The 12,610-nt window shown below is 38.9% G+C and overlaps 1 protein-coding gene across 3 annotated transcripts in view; it reads right to left on the bottom strand.

The window, feature by feature from the left end:
- Positions 1 to 12,610, bottom strand: part of Top2 (topoisomerase 2) — a 326,551-nt gene that overhangs the window by 223,212 nt on the left and 90,729 nt on the right. For all 3 annotated transcript variants that reach the window (XM_067136112.2, XM_067136110.2, XM_068225185.1), the window contains one exon: positions 3,470 to 3,680. In XM_067136112.2, the coding sequence (XP_066992213.2) occupies positions 3,470 to 3,680 (211 nt within the window). The remainder of the gene's footprint in view (positions 1 to 3,469; positions 3,681 to 12,610) is intronic.

Genomic DNA, 12,610 nt, shown 5'->3' with positions numbered 1-12,610 from the left:
TGGCAGAAGCCAAGGTGCTGAATACTACAAAGGTCATCACCAAGTCTCCTCCTCCATTTGACAAGATGAAGGTTGATGATGTGCTTGTCAGTATACATCAGCATGACACCAAAATTCCAACGAAAGAGTGGAGAGTGCTGAACGCAACAACTACTGATGACATGGGAAGGAGAACGGTTTTGCCCCGTAATGAAAGATATTTTGAAGAGCTCAAGAAGAGAGGCCTTAAGGCCAAGCTTGGACTTAGGCAGATCAAATTTCAAGTAATTAAGGGAAAAACAAAACCTAGCGTTGGCAAGGATGGTACAGGCCCACCTACAACATAAAAATCAGCTGTGGCCAATTTCGTCAGATAGTTCAAGTCCAAGGCTATTGATGTGGCTCTTATACAAGAACCATGGGTAGTTAAGGGCAGAGTAGCAGGACTGGCGGAATCTGGAGGTAAGCTAATGTACGATACATCGAATATGCCTAGAACATGTTTACTTGTGAGCAGAAAACTAAAATGCCTTCTGTTGCAAGAACATTATTCAAAGGCCTTAGTGGTGGCTAAGATAAAACTTGGAAATTGGGAAGGTCCCAATGAAATGGCGTATGACTTTTAGTGCCGGGAGTGTTCGAGGACAAGTTCGGCTTGCCAGGTGCAGGTCTTTTAATTTGACGCCCGTAGGCGACCAGCGCGTAGTGATGAGGATGAAATTATGATGACACATACACCCAGCCCCCGTACCAGAGAACTTAACCAATGATGGTTAAAATTCTGGACCCTGCCGGGAATCGAACCTGGGACCCCTGTGACCAAAGGCCAGCATGCTAACCATTTAGCCATGGAGTCGGACAGTAAGGTCCCAGAGAAATAACCATAGGCTCTGCATACCTCCCATATGACTCAACTAATCTACCCCCATCAGAAGAACTTGAGAAGCTAATTTGGATTGGAAAAAGGAAAGGCGAACACCTAGTCCTTGGAGCATGTGCAAATTCACACCACACGGCATGGGGCAGCATGAACTACAATGCAAGGGGCGAGTCTTTACTAGAGTTTATTACTGGAACTGAGTTGACTCTATTAAACCTAGGAAACAAGCCTACATTTATAAATAAAAATTGTAGGAAGGTAATAAGACATTACACTAAGCACTACGCATATTGCAAACTTTATTAAAGACTGGAAGGTACTGGAGGAACCATCATTGGCAGACCACCAGCACATTCAATTTGCAATAGATGCAAGACTATGTGGGATTGAAATGTACAGAGACCCAAAAAGAACTAACTGGGATAGATACAGAGAAGTATCAACTAATCTACCCCCATCAGAAGAATTTGAGAAGCTAATTTGGATTGGAAAAAGGAAAGGCGAACACCTACTCCTTGAAGCATGTACAAAAAATTCCAACTAATGTGAAAGGAGAGAAAGAATTAGATGAGGCATTGGAACTATTAGAAGAGGCCATTATTGACTCATTCCATGACAATTGTCCTCTCAAAGAAAAGAAAAACACCAAAAAAGTAAGGTGGTAGAACAACAAACTAGCCAAAATGAAAAAAGAAATTAGGATGTTGTACAGAATATCATGCAGGTACGTATATTATAGGAAACTCACCGAGTATAACCTAGAGATACAAAAAGCAAAAACAAATCTTGGAGACTGTTCTGTGAGAAAGTGGAATCGCACACTGAAACAGCAAGGCTCCAGAAGGTTCTGAAAGCAACCCATATAAATCAAGTGGGGACACTGGAGAAACCAGATGTATCCTCTACTCAGGCGGGGAAAGAAACGCTGAAGATGCTAATGGTGTGTCACTTCCCTGAGGCTGAGGAGATGACAGAAGAAGAAACGGTTGGAACAGAGACCGAAGCTCGAAGAGCAGACTGGAGCTGTGCCAACAGAATAAAACACAACCAGATGAGATAGCTCCGATACTCCTATAGAAAGGACGGGAGATACTCGTCAATGCCCTGACGGACCATTTCAGAGTTAGTCTAGCTTTAGGGTACGTGCCAAAATCATGGTCTGAAGCTAAAAGCAGCATTCATACCTAAGCCTGGAAGGGCGAACTATGCCCAAGCCAAAACATAACTCCTTCATGCTGAAAGCAATGGAGAAAATTCTGGATAAATATATCAGAAGAAAGGTGCAATTGAACTCAACGTTACATGAAAATCAGTTTGCATACACACCTGGCAGATCCACCGAAGTAGCATTCCACCAGTTGGTTTATAAACTAGAGGAAAGCGTAGAATATAAAGAAATTGCACTGGCAGTGTTTCTAGATATAGGAGCCTTCAGCAATACAAGCTATGACTATGATCAGAGCATTGGAAAGGAGTAAGGTGAGTAAAACAGTCGTCAAATGGACTAAAAGCATGTTAGACGGAAGGAAGATAAAAGCAACCCTGTTTGAAGAAACGCTGACGGTTAGGGCCACCCAAGGCTGTGTTCAGGGAGTAGTTCTTGCGCCTCTGCTGTGTAACCTCATGGTGAACAAAATCATAGCTATGCTCAACGAACAGGGTTTTTACACACAAGGATACGCAGATGACCTAGTGATTGTGGTATGAGATAAGGTGATGGGTGTTATCCATGACCCTATGCAAAGATCACTTAACCTTGTGGAGAACTGGTGTCGGGAAGAAAAACTATCAGTCAACCCGAACAAGATAACTCTGGTCCCTTTTACAAGAAAGAGAAAATTAGAGGGGAAGAGATCACTGAAGCTATTTTTGTCTTTCTATCCATTGCTGCTATTGTGGATTGACGCCACATTGTTCACATGGTGGTTGGGGAAAAAAATCGCTCCTTTAGTTTCAGCTTTTGCAGTGTTTATACAAAACAACTTTCTTCTTCCATTCAAGTCTGATTGCCAAGTCGGCAGATCTGTAAATTTGTATCCCCTACATTAAATTGTTCCAATTTGTAACTCTCAGCACGCTGTTTGATCGTCACTTCGCTTCTACCCATGCCTACTAGACAATAAATCACTACCGTACTTTTAAACAGAACTACTACTCAACACTTATGTCAAGAATAACCGACTATGATCACGGGTCAATAAAACGTGAATGAACGCATGTGCTTGAAAGTGTATTTAGCTGTTTGATTGGTTGTTCTTTGCACTGCTCTTTGGCCATTGAAAGATTTAAGACGCTGTAATAATTCTTTCCCCTGAAATTAACAACATATATCTTATTTTTAAGAAACATCCATCATTGTTAAAATGATATATGTTTATTTACATAAAACCGAGAATTTCATATCTATTAAACGTAAATGGCATAATTTTGCATTTTATCGCTAATTCGATATCACTAAAAACCACTCGTAGGGGTCATATAAGATGAAGGCATGTACACTGACAAAGTATCAACATATTTTGCATTTATCATGAATGCTAAAAACCACAAACTATGTATGATCTAAAACTGAAATATGATTCACTGGCTCAGGAGACCAAAAATACAAACCTTTGTAGTACTTTATCTTGTACGTATGCCAGTTGTTTGTGTTTGACTTCCACTCTTCAAACTCCGGGAGAGAATAAAATGAGAACTCTTCCTTATTCTTGGTTGCCTTAACAATTGGAGTTATGAACTCCTCTAAAAAGGGCAGCTTCAACAACGTGGGCCAGTTATGATGAATAAAGTTGATCAGCAGTCCCTTGATGTGGGATCCATCCTAAAAACAAAACAATTTTTAAAAAATTCATATGACTGCAATTCTCCAAGGAGTAAATTGCTTACTGGGAATGAGTAATTTAGGCATATTTATCCGTTCTATGGACTTATCTTTCTGGAAAGGAACTCGTGCAAGATGTAATCCAAAGGATATTAAGCAAGAATATTTTAACATTGAAATTCAAAATGTAATTACAGAAATTACAGTGGAACCTAGATTCTCTGTTTCTCGAGGGACCATGAAAATAAAACGTACAACACGAGAAAACGAAAAATCCAGGAATGAATGAAAACCATCAACAATTTGGCTAACCATCACAAAAATCAAATATGTATAATCATAATCTTACAAAAACTCCTAAACCAAACTACAGCCCCAATGAAACTTTGCCTGCCAAGCGACCGCTGCTCAGCCCGAAGGCCTGCAGTAGATCGGGGGTCGCCATCTCACTATTAGATAGCTCCTCAATTAAAAGTAATCACGTAGGCTGGGTGGACCTGGAACCAGCCCTCAGATCCACGTAAAATTGCCTAACCTGGTCGGAATCGAACCTGGGCCCTCTGGATGAGAGGCAGGCATGTTAGACTGCAAAACCGCATTAATTACCAGTACACGAGTTAAAAATCTCGATACTTTTTATTCAATTTTACAGGGGAATCTTCGTCGGTTTCCCGTAAAAACTTCTTTCAGCTCAGCCAGCAACTCTGAATAGTCAAACTCTTCGAAAAATCAAATAACGCCAAGCCAAATGACAATCGACCACAAGTAGTTTTTAATTCTCTCATCTCATAAAATAAAGCACATTAGATACAAAAATACCCAACATGATGGAGAAATCCCTTCTTTTCTTAATCTTTTATTGTAATTTGGTCTCCGGTATACTGTTCGTAGTCAGTTTCTGGAGATGATGTACCGGTAGAGCGTAAATTAGGCGTACATCGACTTTTAAAGGTTATGCTGAACTCAAAAACATGGTTTCAAATGCATCGATTCTCAAAAGTTCCCCAATGCATTATATTCAATTCTGCCCGTCACTAATTCAATCAAATTGAAAATAGAAAAAAAAAAAATCATCAAAACTTCAGAAATTATGCTTATTCGTGACCTTGAGGTCACCTGGAAAGCGCACTCACTGCACATGGCAGTACGAGTTGGAAACGATACAAACCATTTAAATGTAACATGCGGAAATAAAACTACTGCAGTTTTTGGCATTTTAACACAAAAACTTAAAATTTTGTCTTACATTAGGACCAAAACAGTAGGGTCAGTCAGGGTAAATATGAGACATTTTTTACAACTTTGTTCATAAATTACAAACTACAACAGTGACAGTTATAAAAAAAATCATAATAAGTTGTGACTGGTGTTACAAAAAACACTGGAAACAACAGATTACTATATATTCATTAACTTTTGAAAAATAAATATAAATGTGCGTCTCATTTTTAACCTGCAAAAGGGGGAATTATGAGACAACCCAGGGGAAAAGTGAGACAGTATTGTAGCAGACTGTAAAATCATGTTGGAGAGTTAATAGGGTAATTGTTAGACAGCTTAGGGTCAAAGGAAGACAGGAAAAAATCTGGGTGTAATAGTTTGCAACACTTTCCTCAGTTTTATTATAGGAACAAAATGGCCATGTTCTGATACCACGAAATTTAGGCTTGAGTTGCATTTTTAAACTCATTCCTGACAAAAATTACTTAGTATAGACTGTTGACATTATCCCATCTAATTAAATGGTACCTGAGCTTTATGCTTGAATTTATGTTACATTTTAATTATACTAAATAAATACATAGTGCCCATTGTAATCAGAATGGTGAAAAAATGAGACATCACTTGGTTTAAACTGGCTTAAAAGAAATTGTAGGAGTTCTAGTTTTTTATTTTCAAAAACATCAACTGTTCCTGGGAATGCAAATGCAATGCCTCTACCTTTCCCTGGTATTATTGGAACAGGAAATTTCCCTAGTAATTTTGACTTTTCCACAACAGATACATCGTTTTCATTAAGCCTTAACACAGTTTTGTTATTGTCTACACAATTGAGACACATGATTTGCATGTCTCCACCTTCCAGAACTTTCTGAACAGTGGCAACATATTTATATTGAAAAGAATGCCGCTTTCCAGAACTTTCAAAAAGTACAAGTACAAAGTCACCTGGATTTACTTCATCTGCCATGGTCATTTCCACAGCATCTGTGTCAAGCAGATCAACTTCATCAAGACTGTCACTGCTAACTTGCCAATCTTCATCTTCGCTTGTAGCTGAATCAGAAGAATGAACCTTTTTTTTTTTTTTTTTTTTTTTTGCCAGTTGCTTTGCGTCGCACCGACGCAGATTGGTCTTATGGCGATGATGGGACAGCAAAGGGGTAGGGGTGGGAAGGAAGTAGCCATGGCCTTAATTAAGGTACAGCCCCAGCATTTGCCTGGTGTGAAAATGGGAAACCACGGAAAACCATTTTCAGGGTTGCCGACAGTGGGGTTCGAACCTACTATCTCCCAAATACTGGATACTGGCCGCACTAAAGCGACTGCAGCTATCGAGCTCAGTGAATGAACTTCTGCTCTTGTCTTAGATGGAGGTTTTACTACTGGAACTGTTGCCTTTTCAATACTTGTACCCTTTCTATCCTTCTTATGAAGTGGTTTCTGCTTTTCCCTCACAAGCTGGGAATACTCGTCAGATGTTATCACCTTTGCTGTTGGGTCCACTCTTCTTCGCTTCATCATGGTTTTGTCAGTGTGTTTGATTTTTGAAAGTAGGATATTCTCAAAAGAATTTTCAGGAAGTATATCAGGAAAGGAGTCTGTATGAATGACAAACATAAGTATATAGGTACAGAAACAAGTGTACCAACTGTCTCATATTTCCCCTAAAAGTGTCTCACTTTTACCCTAATGATGTCTCACATCCCCCCCCCCCCCCTTTTTTTAAATGAATTTTCTTCTCAAATCAAAAACTTAAAATTGTGTTTTCAAGCTGAAAAAGAAGATTCTCCCTTACACTACCAAATAAAACCAGAAACACTTTCCTGGATATTTGGGTTGAGCCAGAGTAACAAAATACAAAGTGCAATGCATGAAAGTTTTTTGGTTAGAAAAAACACCACTCAGGAAAAACTTTTGTACTGCTAGATATATAGTTCGGACACTTTCCAATTATTTTACCATAATGGATAAAAGACTAATATATAATATCATTCATGCAAAGTGTTGAGATTATTAATCAGAGCAGAAAAAATTGAGTGTCTCATTTTTTCCCTTTTTTTTGTCTGTCTCATAATTACCCTGACTGACCCTAATAGGCAAATCCCAAGATCTCCCATGGCTTTCTTTTTTAATGTAAGGTGCAACATCTGTTCTGGTCTTGCTAACATAATCGTGTACAATAATATTAAAATACTAAATTTGTGTTAAGAAGGAGCAGTTTCGATTCCTGCCTGAAACCCCAGTTACTCTACAGTGCCGTGAGGAAAATGCCGAAAACCTGTTCTGCAGTATGATCGAGAAAAAGTAAAAATATAAACATCTAAACCTGGACATGTGGACGTTTTATAAGTGCGAACATTTAACGAAACTCGTTCAGTCTTCAAGCAGACCTGTCGAAATGCACAGTGTTTCCTTACGATTGTTGTGGCCACTCTCTGCTTTATGATTTCCGAGATTTTCCAAACCATATCACCCAAATGCGATGCTAAGATGGTCCCTTATGCAAGATCATCGCCGATCGCTTTTCCAGTACAGTACTTGCTCGAATTATCGCAAGGACAGGGCGTTAACGCCAAGATCCATAAGTATGCCATAGCCGTCCTTTCGTGAGATACAGTTTATTTGATCGAGGATTTAGCGTTGATGGGACTGAAATTTCTGGACGGACAATCCAGGAAATTGTTTCCTTGAGGAACGGATAATGCGGGATTTTTACGTGATTTGATTACGATGCTCGCGGGACCACGTAATCTGAACGCATTTTGAAACATAGTTTCCGGGAAAGGATAATTGAGGTTTCACTGTACAAACAGTACTGCAGGAAGGGAAAACAGAACAATAGATTCTACAAGTTCAATTTCTTAAATGATGTCTTACAAGGACAGATTATAGTAAAACCTCATTAATTCAAAGTCGTTGGGATGCAAAAATCGGACTTCGAATTACGTGATTTCGAATTAACCGCCAACACGTACTTCGGAAATACCAACTCTTGCGGCCTAACAATATATTCTAAGACCCGTTACTGCATGCAGTTAACCTTGATTCACAGTTTAAAGCTCTCGAATATCATGGAAAAAACTATTTCCAAATGGATCAACAAGGTGCATTTACAGTATTCAAATAATGCACTTTGATAACTCGCCAGCAAACATAACCTCACGCAATCAAATCAAAAGAAAGAAAACCTGATTCAAAGACTAGGGGAAATCTATACTGGCTCCCCTGTGCAAGTGCTTTATTAATTGGATTACTGTAATGTATGCATTTTCGATGCCTTGTGCTTGCACGGAACGTACCCGATGTCCTTAAAACATCGCGACTTATCGAACTTTCCTATGACGAGCGGAGAAAGTCTCTCGCTTGCGTCAAATACAGCTTCCGTCCACATTACAACAACTAGAGGCGGCAAACTATCGATAGTAATCGCCATCGATGTTTTCCGATATTATGAGCCCTACTATCGATAGTAATCGATAGTTTTTAAAAAGTGGAATGAATCATATCATTATGCCCAAAAATAGAACATTTATTGAACACAATCCACAAAAAAAATCAGTAAAAAGCACAAATATTTCATGTACGTAATTTCTCAAATTCAAATCGGAATCACTCATAAATTTCTTCAGTGGCACGTCCGAGACATTCTCGGGGCTGCACGCGCTTGCCCATACGTGCCCGTCCGAGAAATTCTTGCTCAGCTATAGTGTTCATTTTGCGATCGCCCAACATTTTCTCGGGTATTTTAATATCTTTGAAAAATGTTTTACAGCATTCTCAACAGATGGCAGGAAAGTTTTCAGTTGCTTTCATGAAGTCTTTGACCTAAAATGTGCCTTATCTTCTTTCGCCTACATACAGTCTCTGACAACATGTAAATCTCATTGTTTGTCCCGTATTGGCATCAACTCAACTAAGATTAGGTTGAATGGAGAATCCCACCTTCCAAAATGCTATATTAAATAGTCTTTCTGCCGGCACTGAAGTCGCAGGTATGCAGAGATACTTAAATGCACACCTATGAATTGGAACTAACTCCACACCAGTGAACTGTAAACAGCTGTACAATTTCTGTTGGTGCGAACAATAAGCCAATGAGGAAAAAAACTATCGACTATCGATAATAGGCAACTGACTATCGATGTATGACGATAGTGGTCGCTATCGATAGTTTTCTGTCTCTAACAACAACAACAGTACAGTGACTATACTTTTACGATTTCCCGCCATGGCATTTCTAAGACCCATAAATGTATGCAATCACCTTGATTCTCAGTTTAAACTTTTCAAATGCCACGGCAAACACTATTTCAAAAATTTATCCAACAAGGTGCATTTACATTATTCAGATAATGCTCTTGTATAAAACAATGACAAACATAACCTCACGCAACGAAAGGAAGAAAACATGATTCAAAGACGAGGAAAAATTATGCTGGCTCCCCTGTGCAAATGCTTTATTTTTCGGAATAGGCCTACTGTACTGTCTGCATTTTTAGATGCCTTGTACTGGCATGGAAAGTGCCCGACGCCCTTGAACATCATGGCTTTTAGAACTTTCCTATGACAGGGGAAGGAAGTCTCTCGCTTCCATGTGCACTGTGCACTGCATAGCAACAAAGTACATTTGCCGGCTGGCAATTCTCTCCTTTGAAACCATAAATCCAATTGGCCTCACCATTTAAAAAATAAAACAAACAGACAATGTAGTTTCATCAGCATTGACAATATTGGTGCGTACGAATTGATTATAGGCTATAAGCCACGCTTTTTCGCCAACTGTCTGCATCGCCAGAGTTCACGGATTCTACCTCTCCGCACACTGCCTGCTACGTGATATTGTGAATTATGCTGTTCCTAAAAACTCCGAATACAAAATAATATCGGTTCCGCTAGAACATAGCAGATATGAAGCACACTGCAGACACGCCGAAGTAGGTGAAAGTGTGCAAAGTTACCCCTTCACGTTCCGGAAGACGCGTTCTTTCATGACGCAAAGAAATTCTGAATTTAAATTTCTCTGTAAAATTTTTTTTTTCAAAATGTTAAGGCGGTTTCGAATTAAGTCTGAATTTCGGTAACGGGACTGACATTGTTATTCGAATTACGAATTGTGCGTATTTTGAATAAAACTATTTAAATAACATGCAAAACCGTGCCTCATGTTTCCGGGAACGAGAGCTGTTTCGAATTAGGCGAGATTTTGAATTAACCGATTTTGAATTATCAAGGTTATACTGTAATTTTTTTTCCCCTTTTTTTTTTCTCTCTCTCTCTCCTCAGAATGCATAAATACATATAGCAATCTTAAAGGGCTAATAAATGAAACAGGAACAGCCGCTGCTGTACGTTTTACACAAAAATGCAACTCTCAGGAGTAGACCCAACATCAAATCTTCCAAACTGACACCATCAGTTTTGGTATTATGCCCAACCCCTCAGGTTGTGCCACTGAGAGAGATTTTATGGCCGTTGACCCTATCTTTTAAATTTGTTCTTGTAATACAGTGAAACCTTGTTATCGCATTCCTCATTAACACGTTTTCCCCACTTAGCACATCGTAAATTAGAAGTCCCGATTCTCCTTGTATTAAATCTATACAAAAAATACCTCACTTATCGAGTCACGAATTTTAGCTATTACCGCTTAGTCTAATAAATACATGGAAAAGGTTCCCACCTAATCGATACTTTCCGGGAAAGGATAATTGGGGTTTCACTGTACAAACAGTACTGCAGGCAGGGAAAACATACCAATGGATTCTACAAGTTCGATTAGCTGGAAACCTTTTTCATATGTCGATTAGATTACATTATCGATACAGCAATGAAGTGGATAGTTTGTAATTACCGCTTAGTACAATTACATTTTCCTAGACCTGAAAATGTTGCTGTATTTGTCATCCCTGCTGAAGGAAACATGATTTCCAACTCGGGTAAGAGCCGTTGCCACAGTTCGTGATTACGGGAAAAGGACTTCCTGAACTTCAAGGGATAAGCTGCACTTTCAGGGAGCAAGTCTCAGAAATGTTCAGTCTTGTTTGCCGGTTAGCAGCGAGGTTGCTGAATAACAGAGTGGGCTTATTTGTGCTTATATTTTGCAATCATTCAGAAGGTAGAAATTTATTTTGTGTTGAGTGGTACACCGAAGTGTAGCTAATATTTGTCGCGTGATACGGTAGCCTATATCTGGATTAGGAACAAAATCGTGTGAAATTTACTAGCATGGTGCACATTTGTCTTGTGATAGCCGAGTTATGAATACAGAAAAGTTTGTAATCTAATAGTAATTACAGAAAATGTTGTCAAATTCCTTAACAGCAAAGACAAAATTAAAATCTGTCAGAAAGGGGACTGGTATAAGCGTGCAGAGGTTGTGAATATTGAAACTCAACCCTTCGATTTTCAACTCAATCACTTAAGTTGGTCGAAGTTTTGTTTGATTCAAAATGGCGGCCAAAGTCATTCCTCGCAGTTGAACATGGTCGAGTGTAACCTCGAAATCACTGACAAAGTGCAACCAGAAAATAATGTTAAATAACCTAATGCTCTGATATAAAAGGCTTCTACTAACATTCGTTTGGAAATAGTGTGATCCGCAATAATACTTTGATATTTATGTTGGCCCATGTGCATGTTTTCATATTTGTTGCCTGCTGTTTTTCAAACCTTTAGCGTACCATTCTTGTTATTTTATAATCCCCAACAAAAAAGGTTTTCATAATTGTTCTCTGGTGTTTTTCACACCTTTCAATATTTTCTGCTCATGTTTAAGATTGGTAGATAGGAATATACGTTTCACAGTACGCGCAGATACATGGCGTAAAACGTCATGTCGGAAAAAATCTTATCTAGAGTTTCAATATCCTTGTTGGATAGTTCTTATTTGTATACAGTAAAACCTCGATTATACGTTCCCGGAAACGTTTTCCCGTATTATTCATTCGTGAGGTCCTGCGAGCATCCTAATTAAATCACATTGTAAAAGTCTCACATTACCTGTTCCTTTAAGAAACTATTTCCCGGATCAACTGTCCAGAAATTTGAGTCCCATCATCGCTCAATCCTCGATCACACGTTTTTCAAGAAACTGTGTCTCACGAAAGTACGGCTACGGCATACTTACGGATCTTGGTGTTAACGTCCCGTCATTGCGGTAATTTGAGGAAGTACAGTACTTGAAAAGCGATCGGCAGTAACTTGCGTAAGGGACCATCTTTCAGCATTGCATTCGGGTGATACTGCTTAGAGAATCCTCGTAAATCATAACGCAGAGTGTCCACAACAATTGGAAGGAGACAAGAGTGCTTTTCGACAGCTCTACGTGAAGAAGGAACAAGTTTAGTCAAATGTTTGTACTTGTAAAACGTCTACATTATGTCCAGGGTTAGATGTTTATATTATTTATTTTTTTCCCTTTACTTTTTTGAGTGTAATGCCAACAGATTTTCGGCAATTCCCTCAGGGCACTGTAGTCACTGGGCTTTCAGGCAGGAAACAAATCTGCTCCTACTTAAGTACCACAATTTTAGTACCGGTATTTTAATATTATCGTATATGATTATGTTATCAAGACCAGAACAGATGTTGCACCTTACATAACGGTAACCTACATAACGCAATGGGAGGTTCTGCGATTGCCTATTACTGTTTTGATCCTAATACAAGCCTGCGAATTTCACGTTTTTGTGTTAAAATGTTATAAA

The sequence above is a fragment of the Anabrus simplex genome, chromosome 1 (genome assembly GCF_040414725.1).
Source record: "Anabrus simplex isolate iqAnaSimp1 chromosome 1, ASM4041472v1, whole genome shotgun sequence".
NCBI lineage: Eukaryota > Metazoa > Arthropoda > Insecta > Orthoptera > Tettigoniidae > Anabrus > Anabrus simplex.
The sequence above is the reverse complement of the archived record's forward strand: the minus strand, read 5'-3'. Positions and strand labels throughout refer to the sequence as shown.